This window comes from Dermacentor albipictus, chromosome 1 (assembly GCF_038994185.2).
Source record: "Dermacentor albipictus isolate Rhodes 1998 colony chromosome 1, USDA_Dalb.pri_finalv2, whole genome shotgun sequence".
Lineage (NCBI taxonomy): Eukaryota > Metazoa > Arthropoda > Arachnida > Ixodida > Ixodidae > Dermacentor > Dermacentor albipictus.
In genome coordinates, this window is record NC_091821.1 from 183,905,030 (window position 1) to 183,925,009 (window position 19,980).

General features: G+C 43.9%; 1 protein-coding gene across 3 annotated transcripts in view; it reads left to right on the plus strand.

Annotated features, from left to right (window-relative positions):
* LOC139053570 (E3 ubiquitin-protein ligase MARCHF6) overlaps positions 1 to 19,980 on the plus strand; it is a 143,840-nt gene that overhangs the window by 60,188 nt on the left and 63,672 nt on the right. For all 3 annotated transcript variants that reach the window (XM_070530506.1, XM_070530502.1, XM_070530507.1), the window contains exons 9-11: positions 2,715 to 2,747; positions 9,118 to 9,169; positions 17,980 to 18,038. In XM_070530506.1, coding sequence (XP_070386607.1) covers positions 2,715 to 2,747; positions 9,118 to 9,169; positions 17,980 to 18,038 — 144 coding nt within the window. The remainder of the gene's footprint in view (positions 1 to 2,714; positions 2,748 to 9,117; positions 9,170 to 17,979; positions 18,039 to 19,980) is intronic.

Below are 19,980 nucleotides of genomic sequence, written 5' to 3' on the forward strand. Positions count from 1 at the left end.
TTGTGGGCGCATGGGCCAGCATACCAGAGGACCTTATGCATCGCACATTCAAGAAGTGTGGCATCACGAATGCGCTCGATGGCACAGAGAGTGAGTACCTCTGGGGCGATATGTCTTACAAAGAACTCAGGCAAGAAACTCAGACAAGAAAATCCTATGTTGTGTCTTGTGCATGTTAAGTGGCGCTGACGCTTTTTTTCTTTTTTGCAGCTGTAAAACCTTTGCGGCCCCTGTTCGAAAACTTCCTAATGTGCATGGCATGATATGAGTATATTGCACGATGTCATGTTCAGTGCAGGTGCGCTTATTTAATTGGTCTTGCAGTGAGCCTTTGCCTACAAGTCGTGACTGTCTCACTGTGTTACATCCTGGGTTAATAAACCCGTGTTTGTTGATGATCTCTTTGTGGTGCCTTCTTTGCACTGTATCGACGAGCCCTGCCGTAGCGCCCTTTGTGCGTTGCGGTGTGGAGGAGCGTCGCGTCCTTTCCTGATTGCACTTGCAGGGTGAGCCTCGCGCAAAGCTGTCTCCAGAACATACCGACTATATCAGTTAAAATTTGCATGGTATATGGTAAGCATACGTGCATTGGACCCTGCGGCACTAGTGCTTGCTGCTGCACCAAATAGTCTTTTTGCCTGCACCAGGACGTGCGCAGAAAAGTGACATGGCTGTTCCACCATTGAAGATGAAACCAGTTGTATGTTAGCTACACTGCTGAACGAGCTGCCAGTGTCTTTAGTTTTCTTATTGTTCAATAGTGATTAACTGGCTGTTTAATTATTCACTTTACGGGTGCAATGTCAATACCAGGGTTGACATTGTGGCACAGTTAAAGCACATTTAAAAGTTGTTATCAAGGTGTTTTCATGTTTTCAAATGTGCTCTGCAAATCTTGTGTTAGAATTGGGGCCAACAAGTTAATTCAACTGTTAATTAATCACTACAAATTACTTAAAAGGTCCCTGAAACGGTTTGGACAAATTTGTTAGATGCTTAGGGTACAGCTACAGTAAAACATTAGCGCCACAATTTAAGTTGAGCATCTCATATTAGGAGATCTGCAGATGATTACGAGTTACCTTCCTCCCTAGGCATGCTTTTTTTGCTCAACTCATTTGCCGAGTGATAGGGGATAAGTTCCACCTTCACTGGCTCTGCATCTTGATGTGACATGTCGTCTACTTCTGGTTGTCTTGGAGCTAGTGCGTGAAGCCTCTCCAATCTGTTCGCTAGCCACCAGCCATCAATCTCCCACATGAGGGTATTCTGATAGCCACAGGCAAGTAGTTGTTATAGGCAAGTAGCTGTGATAGCCACAGGCAGAGGTGTAAACTAAAGCCCCTCCATTCTAATACAGCTTTGATGAAGGGGCTTAGTGTAAACGTGAGCAGTCTGAGCTGCCTGCACGGTGTAAAACACCAAGTGTAAAACATTTTAAACATTTAAAAAGAGAGTGTGCACGATTATGCTCATGGCTTAGAATTCACATCAGCAGCAAAGGAGAATACACTTGGTTACTGCTATATTAGCTCCGTGTTGTCTGGTTGAGCTCTGTGCCACTAGATGGCTGCACCTTGTAGGCTGTTCACGTTTGTGTCTCCGCTCATCTGCTAAAACGCCCAGATCCAGTCTGCTTGTGCTTGCGTTTACCTGAATACGCTAAAACGCTCTAAAGGGGTAGTAATCCTCTGGTGTGAAGGCCGCAAACATATACATGCTGGTGCCGATCGGATACTGGAAGCCTAATACACTGCAGCCACACTGTTTGCATGTGGCCGATTCCTAGATTGGCAGCCCGCAGCGTAACAAGAGCGATCCATGGTTCTTGTAAAAAGAAAGCTCAAGACTGGCACTGACTCTGCAGCTCGCATCAACACAGAGAATCTTGTACACAAGCAGACTGTACTTGCTGAGTGCTGGAAGTGCTTGAGTACCGTGATAAATTGCCGTGTAGTCTCTTTCTGTTACTCTTTTTTTTTTAGAGAAACAAATGAACCAACATTCCACTATTATGGACCACATTTGTTCACCATGAAGTTGGAAAAATTATCGATGATGCAAACTGGGTTGCCAATCAGACAGCTTGCCCAACTGATGTCAATTGGGATAACATCTATTCAATTCAGCATCAATTCAACAATTCAACATCAATTAGGAGCGGTCGGCTGAAAACACAGAGCAGTGGTGCTGCTGCAATTGGTAGCAATGCACATTTCTTACCCTTATAGTAGACTACATGCTTTACACGGAGCGCTTAAATGCATCACTTAATGATCAGAAGGACCTACCCTGATCACTCAATACGTTTGTACAATATTGTCAGAATCATTTCAAGGTCCCTTTAATAAAAACATTAAAATGCTGGAGGCTTTGTCAGGATGTTGCTAACAACATACAGTTGTGTAACATATTTGCTGTGCTTTAAAAATAACTTTAGGGCATCATAGTAAAAGCAAACCAAGTCATACAGCCTTTCCTTAACTATTTGGTTCTTGCAGACGTTTAGTGCAGTATCTTTTCCAAGTGTTAATGCAGGTCTGCTCATTTCCTCATTCCATGTGTGCCTCTTTCATTTGCTTCTTTTTCCTTCCTTTTTCTAAATGCTTCTTAACTTTGCTAGTTGGTTCATTTTTCACTGGAATCAACAGGCGTATATATTTAGGAGGTAAATGACACAATTCTAACACAATACCTCCTTTTCTTTTTGACAGCTGCTTGGACTGGATGGATCTCTTGTGTTTTTGGTATGAATTTTTACCTGTTTTATCTATGTGTTCTACGGTGTGTTGTCATTGGAACATTTGCTCTGGTGATTTGATGGTTCTCAGCTTTATAGGTAAAAAGATTATTATATAAGCAAATTGACTAGTCAATGTTTCCATATGTGCTTCAGCTAATACATACGACATAAAAGCAGCTGCCACAGTTCTTTGTCAGTTTTATAAGCTAGAATCTGTTTCGTTTTATGGTGCCTAAAGAAGGAGGGAGCATAGCATGAAAATATAGTTGATGTGACATTGGCATTATGGCTGCTGAATAAGGCTGTAAAAGGCTTTGCCATAGATGGTGATGACAGCTTTTAATTGCAGCTACCAGAAGTAATTCTGCAATGACTTAATGTGATGACAGAAAATCAGAATTTAGTAAATGTTGCGAAGTTTCCAGGGAGCAAAGAGGCAGTTACCACATTGCTCTTTTGTTTGATGTTGTCTGCTACATGCCGAGCATTTTGAAGTCTGGTGGGCTATGGCGAGGCTAAACTTGGTGCAGGATGAACTTTATACGATCCACTCTGCCACCCGCTATGGTGGCTTAGTGGCTGTGGCTTTGCGGTGCTAATCACGAGGTTGTGGGATCAAATCCCAACAGTGGTGGCCATATTTCGATAGGGGTGAAATACAAAAATGCCCATTTGCCATGCATTAGATGAACATTAAAGGACCCCAGGTGGCGAAGATTAATCTGGAGACCCTCACTACTGTGCGCCTCGTAATCAGATTGTAGTTTTTGGATGGGCATCATCATGCTGCTTCAGCCAGACAGTGTGCAAACTCGTTCCATGGCATCTTCGTTTGTGCACACGTCGCGCAAATGCAGAGCTAATCTAGGTGGTGGCATACTGGCCTTCAGTGTCCACCAAGCCTGCATGACTGGTTTCTTGAGGCTATGAAAAGAGGCCAATACACATACATGCACAGCATTCAAAATGGGAGGTTATAATAAATGCAAACGTGTGGTAAACCAGCAATGGCAAGAAATGGGAGATGCATTTCAATGTTACATGGCAGCTACGTCATGACCAAGAAGGATGTTGTAAAATGGTGGTCAGATTGGCTTGTAAATCACTTGTGGAATGCTTTTGTTAGTTTTGAGTTCTCACTTGTTGCTTATCTTCGTGAGCGCTATTTCAGTCGATGTTTCTGCATGCTTATAGGATTTATAGTGTCTGTTTCTGTGAAGTACATGTTACAATGATGTTTCGGCATAAAAGTGGGTCTGCATGCTTGTGGAAAACAAATATTTTCGCAAACACACACACACACGGACACGCACACGAGAGGGCGGGGACCCAAAAATGACAGGAATTTCCTAGTAAAAAGCATGGACATTATTTTTTTATTGGATACAATTTTTTAAATTGCAACATTAATCACCCTCAAAGTACTCTCCATTAGTACTAAGGCACTTGTTTGAACGTTCATTCCATTGTTGGAAGCACCTTGCCAATTCGACCTCTTTTATACCTGATGTCACGCAATGTCACGCTACCAGTGTGACATTGCGTTTGATTTTGTCGACATCTGCAAAACACTTGCCTTTCAAGTTCATTTTCATCCTACCGAAAAGGAAGAAGTCCGCAGGAGCCAAATCTGGCAAATAGGGCACTTGAGTCAAGGTAGCTGTCTGCGTGGGGGCCAATAACCGGCAAACAATGAGAGCAGGTGTGCGTGGGAGCATTGTCATGATGCAGGAAACAGTCTCTGGAATTGCACAAGGCCAGACGTTCTCGTGCCACACTTGTGCGCAGCTTTTTCAACACTTCCAAATAGAATTGTTGGGTGACAAAGGTCTGGCTTTGAGGGACAAATTAAGAGTGTAGGGTCCCTTTGATGTGAAAAAGAGAGAAGAAAGAATAAAAGAAAGACAGGTCAGCATCGTCTTCAGATGCAATTTAACCTTGCGGGCTTTTTTGGATGAGGCAAGTCAGGTGACTTCAATTGACTTGTCTGTTGTTTACTTTCGGGAATGTACCCATAGTACCATGACTTGTGGCCTGTGATGATTTTGTTGAAAAGCTCTGGATTGTTGTGACCACATCCTTCATTGCACGACAGCCTTCCACACAACGATCCCTTTGCTCTTTGGTGAGAAGTCTGGGCACAAAATTAGCAGCCACTTGTTGCATTGACAAATCGTCGTGCAAAATGTGCTGAATGGATGGAGCTGCAGGATAACTTGGATAAGTTAGAGTTGGTCGCTTGGTCTGCGTCGATCTTCCCCGGTGAGATCACAAATTTTGGCCATGTTGTGCTCGGTTCGCGCACTTGAAGGACGACCGCAATGGGCCTGATCTTCAATGTTCATCTCCCACCTTTTAAATCGAGCAAGCCATTCGTACACTTGCGTTTTACTGAGAGCATGTTCTTTGTGAGCTGTTTGCATCACCACAACAGTTTCGGTTGCGGTCTTGCCGACTAAAAAACAAAACTTCACAGTACCACGTTGTTCGTGAGAATCTGCCATTTCTGGGTGTCACGAGTGCACTACAGATACGCACACAGAACTTGCATAGAAACCATATGCGTCGTTGTAGGTTGACGTCACTTGGCATACTAGTATGGCTCAGGAAAGGTCCTCCTACAGCGCCCTAGCAGCACAACCTCGTACTACAAGTACATGAAGTTCAGGAGTGTGATTCCAGTTACTTTTGGGTCCCCCCTCGTATACTATATATAATATACAGTAGAACCTTATTCATACATGTTGGAGAAAAAAGAAAATGTGAGAAAAAACATACCAACCAAGAAAAAGAATGATCCGAAATAATAAAAAAAAATTGCCAGGCTCAACTATTGTTGACATCTTACGTAATGTGTAGTGTCATGCGGATCGTTGCGGCCACGAGATGCCGACGCACATCGAGCTGGTAGAGCTTCGGTGGCCCCAGACGTGTTTTGCTTTTCCTATTGCGTGGTGTTTTAAAGGGCGAGCTGGTGGGCGACGCAGGATGCCGTCAAAGCGAAACGTGATGCAGACATCGCGCCGCCTGCAGCAGGGAACAAGGCATGTTTGGTTTATCGCCTGCTAAAGGCGTGTGGTACGCTACCAATGGCACTATGCACCACTGGCTGTAAAACAGATAGGGAAAGATGCTTGTCGCAGTAGGTTTGGTGGCAATATCTGTGAATGTGGCATGTGACGACCTGGGTGGAGATTTGCTGTTACCGGAATAAGAAACTGTACGCGCCGTTGTCTTCACGGGAGACGTGTGGCTATATACCATTCTCAATTGCACGCACCTCGCATCTTCTCTTGTTCACACGAGATCTAGCAGCTGGAAAATGTATACGATCAGAGTCTGCAGCAGTAAATGGCAGCGAATTTCGGTTATAGTCTATTAATAGCGAGCACTACACTTTTACGGCACCACGCACTTTGAAACAGATAGGCGAAGATGCTTATCACAATAGGATTGACGGTGGTAGCTGTGAATGCCACGTGCGACAACCCTGGAGAATATTTGCTAGTACCAAAATACGAAACAGTGCGCGCCCGCATTTTCACGTGAGACAGGTGGGTGCCTAATGCGATGAAGCTGCCGCGGTGGGCACCTGTATACTGTTCTCGATCGCGCGCACCTCGCGCATTTTCATGTTTACATGGGATTTAGCTACCGGGAAAGGTATCATATGGTTGCAGTTTGGTGATGTACTGAACGTTGGTGCTGAAAAATTTTATTTTCCGGGAACGTATGAAACGGTAAAAATGAGCGTAACTCTAGTAGGTAATTTTTTTTTATCGGGTAAACGTACGTAACATGAATGTATGAACGAGGTTATACTGTATATGTATATATATATATAACATAGCTATTTTGTGGTTTGCAATTTGCGTGTTTCTGATACTGTTATTGGGAACACACAGCATGCATTTAAGACATTCTAATATGATTTGCCATTCTTCTGGTGGCTGCTCATTATGACCTTTACACACACTCCTGCACTTTGGGTTTTAATGCAAACAGATTTTGCTTTGGGCTTCTCCGTGTGCACCGCTCTTGTTGCCATTCCTTAGGTTTGAATGGCATATGGGCTGTTTCAATTGTCCTTAATGATCCCAAAGGATATAGTACTGATGTGATGTTGTGACTTAGCTCTGTGGAAGACTGCTCACAACATGCATGGCCTTTCCCAGAATACACTGAATAGCAGATATCAGATTTGTGAATTTACCTATTTAAACATTCATTATTCAAAACATTTTTAGAATTCAAAAGTAATTGTGACAACTTTTTTTTATGTACACCAATACCACAACTGATTACACCTTAAGAGCTAGGAAATTTATTAAGGAAAAGACCAGGACCTACTACGGCAATCGGCTGTTACAGTGGCAGATTCATAATTAACTTAATGATGAGCATGCCTTTATTTGATGTTATGCAACATTCTTCAACTCTTTCAAAATTCAGAAAGGAACCGAAACTGTATTTTCTTGACAATTTTCTAATTGCTTTTACTGCTGGTCGTCTGATATGCAATTTTATGTACTGCAAGACCTTTTCATTTTGATTTTGCTAGCTCTTTCTGTATCTACTGTACCTTTCATTTATTGTTCTTTTATTTCTTTATTTGCAATATTTATACTTATTGTGCTGTATTAATTTATTGTATGTACGTATAATTGTGTCATTTGCTATATATATATATTTTTTCTTTTTTCTTCTTTTGCACTGTTGTCTGCTGTGCTCATGGTGCCAGGAGCCTAGTCAGGTGTGCATAGTCTCACCTTTTGCTCCGGTGCCATGACAGTCATGTATTGTGATAACTTGAAATTAAAACTTCAAACTTATGTCACATTTGTATGCAGTAGAACCTTGTTGATACGATCACGTTTTGTATGATTTCCTGACACCAATGTTAACGATTTAGTACACAAGAAATGACCCAATACATTTGTCTTTTTTTTTTGCTGGTTGATCTGTTCCATGAAAGCACTATTTTACAGCACCAATGCTCAGTATATCATAAAACTGCGATAGCATGAAATGTTTACAGGCTGCTAGATCCCACGAAGAAAAAGCACGAGGCGTGCACGATCGAGAACAGCTGCCCACCACAGTCGCTTTCCTATAGCACTCACACTCCCGTGTCATATGAAAGTGCCAGCACGCATGTACTGTTTCCTTTTCTGGAACCAGCAATTTTTCTTGCCGGTCATCGTGCAATGCATTCGCAGCTATAGCCGCCGACCAAATTGTTTTAACCATCTTCCCCTGTCTTGTCGCAGCACGTGTGGCATAGTGCGGTTGAAAGTGTACTGCATGCTTTTAAAAGATGATAACACAAACGTGCTGCCCTTCCCTGCTGCAGGCGGCACGAAGTGAGGATCTTGTTTTGCTATGACGACATAGTATTCTGGCGAAGACAACCAGCTCGATTTCATTTTGGAAGCACTATGCAATATAAAAACGGCAACGCGTGTGTCGGGCGTAACAGATTGAACAACACGTGTATTGGGCCGCTCGGGCCTCGCCAGCTTGTTTCGCAAGCCAAGTGCGCCAAGACTTCGGTCTGAAAAAGCTGTTGACTCTGGGCAGAATTCGAGAAGTGCAGACATGAGCTTGCTGAAGCCATAAAAACGAGAATGTGTGTCTCGGGCCACTTGGGCCCCACCAGCTCAGCACAGGTCAACACCTCGTGGCACAGCAATTCGCACAACGCTTTGTATTACACAGATGTCAAATACAATTGAGTCTGCTAAATTTTTTAGTGACTTCGGATCGTACGTTTTCCTGGTTAGTGTGTTTTTTCTTGTGTTCTTTTCAAAAACTTATGAATGAGGTTTTACTGTATTCATACATTTGCACACCACTACGAAAAGAACTGTAGACTCCAATAATAGTATGGCCCCATTTTTTTTGTGAATTGGAGATTTTAGGCTAATTTGTGGTAACTGAACTTCGTGATTGCAGGCTTGTGCCGTAAAGCTCACTTGGGCCGCAAAAGCTCCTTTTGTGGCAAAGATGTCATGTGAAAGTAGACCTTCCGGCTTCCTGCGGCATTCGCCACTCTCAAAACCTCTTAAGCACAATCTACACGATCGTCCATTACATAGAGAATGGGATCGACCCCTATGCAGAATGGCATTGGAAATGCAAAAACTTTGGGCCCTCTGATCCCGAGGCCCTGTGCTTGTTCAGTGTTTCCACGGCTCACTGAGCAGACATTGTTCTCTAGAAAATGAGAGACAACAATCTTTTGTGTTTTTTTATCTGTGGGACCGTACTTGTATGAAGTTGTAACTGACTACATTAGGTTGGGTGCAAAGAGTCATTCCTGTCAGAAATGTGTTACTTTAGCTGTAATTTTTTATAATTTTTGTCTTTTGCAGGAACATGTATTTTGGGTTGTTTCTCTCAACACTCTCTTCATTCTCGTCTTCGGTAAGTTCCAACTCTCAGGATATTGAAATTAATGCCATACAGATAAAATTGTGTGGTTTTCCTGTCGTGAATTTCTCACGAACGTTTTTTTCACCATCTTGCAATTCCATGGGCCTTTCCATGCAGGCTATGTAATCATGACTGTATTTGTTCTTTGTGGTCAAATGTTTTGATGAATCATGGGCCTGTTTATTCTTTTATCAGGACAGTCTTGCAATGTCAATAAAGAATCTCTGAAAATTTTTTGTCGCTCCTGAAGCTCTCATGCAAAAATTTTATCACAGCATGCTGTTTTATAAGAGTTATATGTTACCCTATTTACTTGCATGATGATCGCGCTTTCGTAATGATCGCACCCCTGGATTTTGTTGTCAAAATTCAATTTTTTTTCTTTCCCGTGTAATGATCGCACCCTGAACTTGTTGCAGCGATATGTTGTGTGCCAAGTCTAGCTAATAATGACCATGCTAACCATCTGTCAAATGCTACGTGAACGACTCTTCAAAACAAACCAAGCGATCTGCACGCACCAAACATTCTTAAGCAGATGCCCCATTTCATTCCTTTCATCACTTTTCTGCATTTCCATGACAAAAGAAAGCTACAACCAAACTTGCCTTTATTATGTGTAGGCTTTATAATGGTTGTGGTCAACAACAACAACAACAACAACAAAGGCACCTTTCGATTCTTCTCATCTGCACTCGCGGGCACGCAACAAATAGCGAGTGGCAACGATAGTGGCCATGTTTACACTGATACGTTAGAAGTGTACCCTATTCATACGCTGACGCTTGTAACGCAGCTAAGATATCCGTCCACCCGTAGTGGAAATGGGCCGTATTAGGATAGCAGTGAAGACAAATGCAGCAGTTTCTGCAGCATGCCCGCCATGTGTTTCTGTCACTGGCAGCTAAGTGCGCCCATTTGTTTCTGTCCTCTCAAAGTGAACATGGCTACGTTATTGCCACAAAGTGGCCGATATTAACGATATTAATAATTATTGATACGGAAGAAACTGTTTCAATGCACGTAATGTACTCACGAGAAGAAAAAAAAAAACTTGTTTGCCGCATTCGGCTTGCTCTGCCGGCCGCCATTTTTGTTTTGGTGTCCCGCACTACATACAGCGGCAGCCGCCTATTTGTTGCCCTGTTGTCATCTGCAGCAAATGTGGGATGAAAAAAATTGTTTTCTCTTTTTGTGGGAAATTTAACCTGCGTAATGTTCGCACCCCTGAATTTGCATTAATTTTGTTTACACAAAAGTGCGATCATTATGTGAATAAATACGGTATTAATTTCAAAAGCATTATATGCCCCATTACGCGAAAATTCATTGGGGTCGGCGTGATCGAAAGATGGTACGTAAAATGGCTGCCAACGAAAAAAGTAAAAACACGTAAAAAAAAGTGCTTGGATTGCTGTCACATTTCTCAGAGAGGTTCCTGTAAACATGTAAATTAATGGCTTTGAAAAGAAAATTTGGTACATTTCGGTCTGGGTGGGAATCGAACTTGGATCTCCAGGGTGTGTGACAAGCATGCTTCCCCGACACTATGGTGGCTCCACGATTCTGGTTGACTGAAGGTGTGCCTAGTGCTTGTGTTTATGACCACGTTCATGCATGCAGTAAGCACATTTATGACGTTCCGAAGTCTACGAAAGTTATAATGCTTTCGCATTCCCACATGTACGCAGTCTTAAATGTCTCTTCCGAATTTTTCAAAATGTGGGTGTGTACTTTTTTTCTTGCTATTTCTTTAGCACATTCATTTGATTTAGCATGAAAAATCTTAAATCTTAACATGTTCTTCTCAATCAGTCATCAGTTACAGTCAACGTCCGACTTTTTGGACACCCTAGGGACCTCAGAAATGTCAGAAACATCGAGCAATCCGAAAAAATGAATGCATGCCTTTAACTGCCCTTATCATAAGAAGCCAACAAACAAATACACCAAGGACAACATAGGGGAAATAACTTGTACTTACTAGTTGAAATAAAGAAATGACAAATTAATGGAAAATAAAGTGGATAAAGAAACAACTGGCCGCTGGTGGGATATGAACCCCTGTCTTCGCATTACCGCGGCGCCATTTTCTCATCTACTTTCTGGGGTATTTATGTTGTTACTACTACAACTAACCCTGGGAGTGTTAGCCAGCACCACCACTCACAAACCTTGGCGGTAGATGTGGAACATCCTTTCTGCTGCAGGCGTCACGAGTATGTGATCTGTTGGGATCATGGCAACTAAACCCACACATGCTACCTGAAGGCCTCAGTGTGGCCGGATTTGAGACTTTTGTAATGTAATTAATGAGAAGAAAGGGAACTGAGGGGCCCAATTTTATTAATCATATTATAAAGGACGTTTAATACATGACGGCCTGATGATGGGTAGAGCGCTTCATCGAGCAAAGTCTCTAAACTTGAGCATCTGTGGCCTGCCATACTGTCTGCGGTCCTACTGCCTACATCCAGGCGTTCATTACAATGGCCCCATCAGAAAAAGAAGCCGTCCTGGTGACTTAGTTTGAAGATAAGGCCGCAGAATCATGATAGGGCTTGACCCGCTGGACGTGGATGACTTCGTGGTTATGACGACGCATGTCAGATGGCAGTGTGAGTGGCTCTGTGAGGTAGTTGGCGTGAGAAGTTAGCTGCAGAATGCAGTCTGGTCCATTGTATTTAGGCAGAAGTTTTGAACTGAGTCCTACTGTGTGGGTTGGTACGGACAGCCAAACGAGAGTTCCCGGTAAAACAAGTTAGAGTCTAGTTGCGAGCATCATGTTTTGATTTTTGGCGATTCTGATCATCCGAAGTGATGTGGCGGGCCAACTGATGACATTCTTCAGCTTGTCTTGCGGTGTCCAAGATTGGCAGTCATTCTGATGGGTCTGGGTGGTTGGATAGAATGGTATCGATTGTATGAGAAGGATGATGGCCATAAAGAAGATAGAAGGGGGAGAAACCGGTAGTGGCTTGCGTTGCGGTCTTGTAGGTGCAGGTGACGAATGGAAGAACTAGGCCCCAATTGGAGTGGTTGGATGCGATGTACATTGCGAGCATGTTACCAAGGGTGTGATTAAAGCGTTCTGTGGCACCATTGGTTTGCGGGTGATAGGTGGTGCATGTGTGATGGACAATAGCGCATTCAGCAAGCAATTTTTCAATGACTTTAGACAGGAAGGCACAGCCTCGGTCGCTGAAGAGTTCACGAGGGCCTCCATGATGAAGCACAAAGCAGCACAGTATAGAAGTGGCAGTTTCCTGCACTGTCACAGGTCGCAGGTGGAAGGGCAGCAGTCTCTGCATAGCGTGTTAAGTGGCCAACGGCAACTATAATCCACCAGTCGCCAGACGTAGTCAAGGGAAATGGATCATATAGATGGACACTGACACGATCAGATGGTTGAGATGGGCATGGCAGAGGTGTTGGAGTTCACTGGCTGGGAGGTGCAGCAGAGATTAGCATTGCTGACATTCATGGCAAGAGCGGACAAAGTCTGAACGAAGGTGTACATCCCCTACCAGTAGTAGCGATGCCGAAGTCGCTCACATGTCTTCAAAATGCCAGTGTGGCCACACTGGGGGTCGGAGTGGAAAGAGGAACAGATCTCTGATCTCAAGGCTGTCAGGATGACGAGCAACCACGTACGTCCCTCTGGTGCATAGTTGCATTGGTACAGCAGCTGATCACGAATCGCAAAATGAGGAACTTGGCGCTGAAGTGTTCAAGAGGCCGGAACTGTTGACATATCTGAGAGAAGGTGGAAAAGGGATGCAATCCAGGGGTCATTGTGTTGTTTGGCAGCAATAGCAACAAAGTCAAGAGATGACAAGGTGCGCTCACAGGGGGACTCGTGAGTGGCCTCTAGCAAGAGTGGTGAGTGGGAAAGAGCATCAGTGTCGGAATGCTTCTGCCTGGAACAGTACACCACGCGTATGTCGTACTCCTGGATTCGCAGGGCCCAGCGAGCAAGGCGGCCAGATGGGTCTTTTAAATTCGAAAGCTAGCATAGCACTTAAGGCAGAAAGCTGGGCTAGTTGGTGGTTATTCGTATAAGGGGACATCGCACTAGCGCATAAAAAAGGACACGGACAGGAACGTGAAAAAGGTGTGTCTTTTTCATGTTCCTGTCCGTGTCCTTTTTATGCGCTAATGCGATGTCCCCTTATACGAGTAACCACCAACTAACCCATCTTTCTGCCTTAAATGCATTACATTCTAGTACATTGGGCCCTGTTCTCCCCCCTGCTTTATGTTTAAACTAGCGTTCGGTGTGTCTTTTTCATGTTCCTGTCCGTGTCCTTTTTTACGCTCTAGTGCAATGTCCCCTTATACAAACATAGCACATGGTGGCCGCTCACTACGTCAAAACAGCGGTTATATAAATAAGGGCAAAACTCGCCAAGTGCCCAGACGATGGCCTAGCACTCCTTTTCCGTGACGCTGCAATCGCCTTCTGCCTTGGTCAGTCTGCGGCTCGCATAAGCTAAACGTATTCTGCCTGACCGGGACGATGCTGTGCGAGAACAGCACCTAGGCCTACACCACTTGCGTCGGTGTGTACTTCAGTAGGAGCTTGAGGGTCAAAATGACAAAGAATAGGTGGCGTCGTGAAAAGACAGCGCAAGGTGATGAACGCATGGCCGCAGTCAGGGGACCGCAATGAGAGGCCTTCGGTGCCATGAAGCAGTTGCGTGAGAGGTGATAGCATCGATGCAAAATTTCAAACGAAGCGCGGGAAATAAGAGCACAAGCTGATGAAACTGAGAAGTTCTTTCATTGTAGTGAGCTTAGGAAATGCAGAGATGGCTCGCAATTTCTCTGGATCCGGAAGAATGCCATCCTTGGACACAACATGGCCGAGGGCCGTCAACTTGCGTGCGGCAAAGCGACATCTCTTGAGATTAAGCTGCAGGCCAGCATTGGTCAAGGAACTAAGCACATGCTGAAGGCGGCGTAGGTGTGTTGCAAAATCAGGGGCAAACACCACAATGTTGTCGAGGTAACCTAGACATATCCTCCATTTAAGGCCGTGCAAAACATTATCCATTATCCTTTCGAATGTAGCAGGCGCGTTGCAAAGTCCGAAAGGCATGATGGTGAACTCATATAGGCCATCTGGGGTAACAAAAGCAGTTTTTGGGTTATCGGCCTCCGCCATTAGGACTTGCCATTAGCCTGACTGCAAGTCCAATGAAGAGAACTCCGTGCCTTGTAAGCAGTCCAGAGCATCATCAATGTGCGGCAATGGGTAAACATCTTGCAGCGTGATCTTGTTTAAGCGCTGAAAATCTACACAGAAGTGTATGGAAACATTTTTCTTTGAGACATGTACCACAGGAGAAGCCCACTGGCCCTGTGAAGGTTTAATCGCGCCTCGACTGAGCATGTTGTCGACCTGGTCAGCAATGACGTAGCGTTCCGCAGCGGATACACGATACAAACAGTGGCACAGCAGTGAGTGGGGGCCAGTGCCGATGTAGTGCTCGACTGTTGATGTGTGGCTTAAGAATGCTTGTGTGACGTCAAAAGAAGTTCGGAAGTGCTGCAGAATGGTAAGAAACTGGGATCTCTACGAGAGTCGTAGATCCTCGGCGATGAATGGGCTGAAGACATCTGTTGATCTGCGGATCAGGAGCAGAGAGGGCACTCAGGTCAAGGATGGCGTAGGGGACGGTGATGGTCAAAGAGAGGACGATCAGTCAGAGTATGAGCTAGCGGTGGGTTGATGGAGTGTGGTGTGCATTGGAGTTGAGCGGATAATGAGGTGCCCGGGGATCGTTGTCCATTGTTTGCACCCGGTGGCAGAAGCTTGCGACATGTCCGGGATACCTACATGGAAAGCATATAGGCTGATTGTCATGCGTGCACCACAGGTTGGCAACAGGAGGGAGAAGGGCGGTGTACGGGCTGCTGAAAGGGTCGTATCGGCTCTTCGTGTGGCCTGGCAGCTGCCGCAGCATAAGTTAGCGAAGCGGCTGCAAGTGGCTGCTGGGGAGCAAGCAGTAGTGCGTCAGCGACTACCCCTTGAAAGGCATTGCACATAGTAGATGGCAAAGGACTAGCAGGCACCTGGGTGAAGGGTACCAGTGACAGCTGTCGTGTGACTTCTTTGCGGACAAAGGCCTTGATCTGCATGATCAGCGACAGGCTGGAGATCGACGCATCGATTGTAGGAGGAGGCCTTGTCAAAGCTCGCTGTTTGCGTAGCTTATCGTAGCTCTGACAGAGGGCGATAAGGTCAACAACAGTATTTGGTTTCTTGGCCAGTAGCATTTGGGAGGCATCCTCGTCAACTCCTTACATGATGTGCTTAATTCGGTCTGCTTCCGACATGGTGGCATTGTCGCCTTTACATAGATTGACAACGTCCTCTGTGTAACTGGGGAATGTTTCACCCTTGTCCTGTGCACGTGTGCGCCAACGCTGCTCTGCTCAGAGTTTGTGGATGGCGGGACGGTTAAATACCTTTGTAAAAGGTGCCTTGAACGTATACTACGTTTGGAAATCCGCCTCATGGTTCTTGAACCAGAGATTGGCCACGCCTGCGAGATAGAAAATGATGTTGGTTAGCTTAGTCGAGTCATCCCATTTGTTATGAGTGCTCACCCGCTCGTAGGACGCAAGCCAGTCTTCAATGTCATTGTCGTCCATCCCACTGAATATGGTAGGATCCCGCTAGTGAATAGAGCCAGTGCAGGGAACAGGCGGTGACGGGAGCGTCTGCTGGTCGGCGTCTGGCATGGCGGAAGGTAGCATCCAAATGTGGAGTTCCAGGATGGTAGAGTTGAAAGGGACCCAGCACCTCCACAAAATATAAAGGAGGTTCATTACACGGCGGGCCGATAATGGGTAGAGCGCTTCACCGAGCACAGTCTCTAAGCTTGAGCATCTGCGGCACGCGATCCTGTCGGCAATCCTGCTGCCTATGTCCAGGTGTTCTTCTTCATTATAGCATAATCAATGGCTCAGATCGTTGCAGCCACGTATGAAGTAGCTTTAAATTCCTGCCAGTACACTAATTAGGCATCTTGGTGCTTGTACTGTGCTAGGAGAAGGCGGGTGCGTATGTTATAGCCTGTGACAGTGGCTCCTTTGCACTCTTGGTATGTTTCACCGCAATACATTGATATTGCTTATGCTTGACCGCCGTTTAACACAGCTGTATTGCGGCGAAGCTGACTTTCTGGAGCCAGTATTATGTCATGTTCTTAGATTTTTGTAGTGCTTTCTGCACTTTGTCACCATCGCCGAGGATAACGAAGGTGGAGTCGATGCCATTGCTGACAGCGGTGAATCCTTTAAATGAAAAATATGGCACCGAACAGCAGGAAGCTTGATTGCGAACGGGGAAGCATGTAGATATAACATTAATGGGGGGCAAATTGACTTCTACAGCAGCCAGCAGATTGGCGTGCGAGAGTGCTAGTTCAAGGCTGTGAGGTAATCAAAATGGTGGCGGTGGTGACTTTCATTAATGCCATTTTGGGGTCACTGCAGAAAGTCTGAAAAATGGGATGGCAAAGTGTTTCCGCATCTGAAATTTCAGACATCCTTATACATTGGCTCTATGACGTGGCAGTGCCATGAAGACGTCCGAATTATTATGCATGTCCAAAAGTCGGTCATTGACTGTATTGAATGAATTCGACTTGCAAAATGAAACCTTGACAGTGTGAATGGATCCGGGATAGTTGAGGGAGGAAGGAAGATAGTTAATAAAAATGTATGAGAAGCAGCCAGATTATGAAACTAATTATTTGCATTATAGTGGAGGTTTCAATTGTAGTGCATGACACATTCACAATCTGATGTAGACAACTTGTGCATGGTTGTCTGTATGCATACATACAGTAAATTAATTTTGATTAGTTTAGTTGCTTTGATTAAAAAGGATTCATAACTTTAAGAATCTTCTGCAGACTAGAGGGTTTCTGCAGAGCACTTCAAGTTGACCCTTAATGTTCACAAAAGTATCTTGCTGTGAAATCAGAGCATTTATATACAACCATAAGCATTGTTTTAGAGTTTTAGGCATTTTTGTGATGGGAGTGGTACAAGAGTTCGTAAGCTAGTAGTCAGAATTCTTTTTTTTATCACATCAGTTTCTCACTGAGTTCATATCTTCAGTTGTTCTAGGAAACTGTATTTTTGAAAATATTTGTTGTATGGTAATGTGGCCTATTCTTCGATGAATTATTTCTGCATGAAACTGCATAATGAGGGAGGCGCAGGTAAGTGTATTGCTAAACAAATTGTGTCGTGCTAAATTGAATTACAGAAGTTTAAGGTGCACTAGGGTGACTGACCAAGGTGTTAAAGGAACATTCGGCTGGTTGTTTTAGAGCACTCCAACGTTAAAGACAGCTTAATAATCTTACCTGCACATGAAGTTTTAAAGCTGTATTACTAAATACGCTGTTTAAAGTGCATTTCAAGGTAAGTGGGTGTAGCGGTGATAATTTGGCTTTATTATTGTCATTGAAATGCACTTATTTGCAGTAAAGCTTAGTTACATTACATGACCTTCGTAGCACTTCCTGAAAGACGACCAGTCGAATGTGCCATAACATCTTTATTTCTGCCAACACATTTGAATTAGGTGGAACATAAAGGTAATGTTCTCTTACCTGCATGCACGGGAAGTTTATTTTTATGGGTGAAGCTTCAAGTAAGGTTCGATGGCAGTAGTACTGACATCCTGTGCCTTTTAACCAATAGCAGCTCTTGTTTACTAACTACAAGTTATTGAACTGAAATTTCTTATATGCATAATGTGCTTTGTTTCTATGCAGCCTTTTGTCCATACCATATTGGACAATTTGCCATCATGGGTTTCCGGCTAAAGAGCTATGTAAGTCTTCTCTGGATGCATGACTATGGGTCTTTGTGGGAGCATGTTTTATATATGCTTCCCTGTGTATGGTTAGTTGGGTATTGCTTTTTCCAAGCACAAAATGCCATCTACATGCTTTACTATTTCCTCACTGCGCATAGATTTTTAGTGCATCTTTTAAATAATTGTTTTGTTGTGAATTTCTTGTCAGCTGAATAATGTGACGTATCAAAGGGTTGCATATTAAATGCTTTACCTAATGAAAAATGTATGCAACAAGCCATCGCAGAAAATTCTTGAATTTTCTTCTACAAAATGACTACAATTGAAGCAGGCTATCTCGGTAAATGCCTCCACCTTATCACGTGCAACTGAGTGTTGTTGCCTCCATATACATGCACAAATGCTACCACTCTGAAAAATTTGCATAATGGACAATACCCTGCACACTTTACCAAGTGTGAAACTGCAATAAAGGTTAACACACCTGGATTTCAACTGAACATTGCCACAAGAGCAAGAGTTTGATACCCAGTAGTGTTGGAAGGCAAAGTTTTCGTTTTTCTTCACCATATGGCGAGGGTGAAGCTTAGAATGACTATGTAGCCTGTTAATGATGTGATCAGAACAGACGAAGGCTTAACGGAGAGGACGTGCATGCGGTTTGATGGACACAGCAAGCCCACTTCCGAGTTTTTAGCTGCTGTCATCATAAAATGTCGCTGTGTTAAGAACGTTTTCTAATACTCTATTCGTTGGAGTGCTGACCTATACTTTTCTTTGAAAAGTTGTGTACGAAAGTTGGGAGCTGGCTTAGATTTGAGGTTGCGATTTGGCCGCACCTGATAGACGCTGCTGACCACAGAAAGGTTGATGCCATTAGGTGGGGAGCGGCGTTGCTGATTTTAGTAGGACACAAACTTGAATGCCAAGGGAATATCTGTAACGACGAAGATTATACAGGCGAAGCAGGAAGAGGCTGCACACATCCCAGGCGTTGCTCAGAACAAGTTCCCGCACTTTTCTACTTTGACATGCCTTCGACGTGTCTACTTGGTTTATTCCGTTAGTGAACTGGATCTTGGTGGCATGGAATAAAATTCTAACTGATATGATACTGCAGGCATTTCGAAAGTGCAGCATCTAGACAATGTTGTATGTTTTTTTGCAACTGAATTATTTTTTAGTTCAGCTAACATTTGAGAAAATTCTTACAAATATTTGGACATTCAGAGTTTCTGGGGTCTGCCTAGAATTGAGGTTGGCCTAGATTTGAACAAATACGATATGTGAGACACACAAACATTGGCCTTACTTGTGGCTATGACTTCTGTCAGTAGGAGCTTACAAGAAACATTATTGAATGCTTGAGGAGCCATGAAGTGAACGATTGTGATATTTGTGTTATGCAGAGAAGCAGTTGCTCCACAGTGGTGTGGTACAGGCATACTCTACAAGATTGCTTTGTGTTCTCTTCATAGAAGAGATTGAGTTTCCTTTTGTTATGCATTATCTTCAGGCTTATGATACAAAGTTTACTAGTGCATAAAAATGGGCAGCCTTTCTAAAGGTTGAGCACATGCTGGATAAACTATGCACTGAAGTTTGGCCAACTAGTCTGTAGGCCAGCTGAGAGCTTTCCAGGTACCATGCCTGGTACACTCTTCTGTTCACATGCAGGCGGAGCATGGCTAGCAGTACATGCAAACCTCGTTATATTGAAATTGGATGTAAGGAAATAATGGATATAAGGAAGTAAATAAAATTCCTCTTGAAATTCCTATAGAGATCCATGTATTTAAAGCTTTGTTTTAATGTGGTGAAATCATCCTGCTAATGAATATAACGAACTAGATTCGTCTCTGAAACCAAAAATTCCTGACCGTTACATGCTGAGTACATTGTTTTATGCAGGGTTCGATGTTAATTCTCCACACGCGCATTTAAGAACTCCTGCATC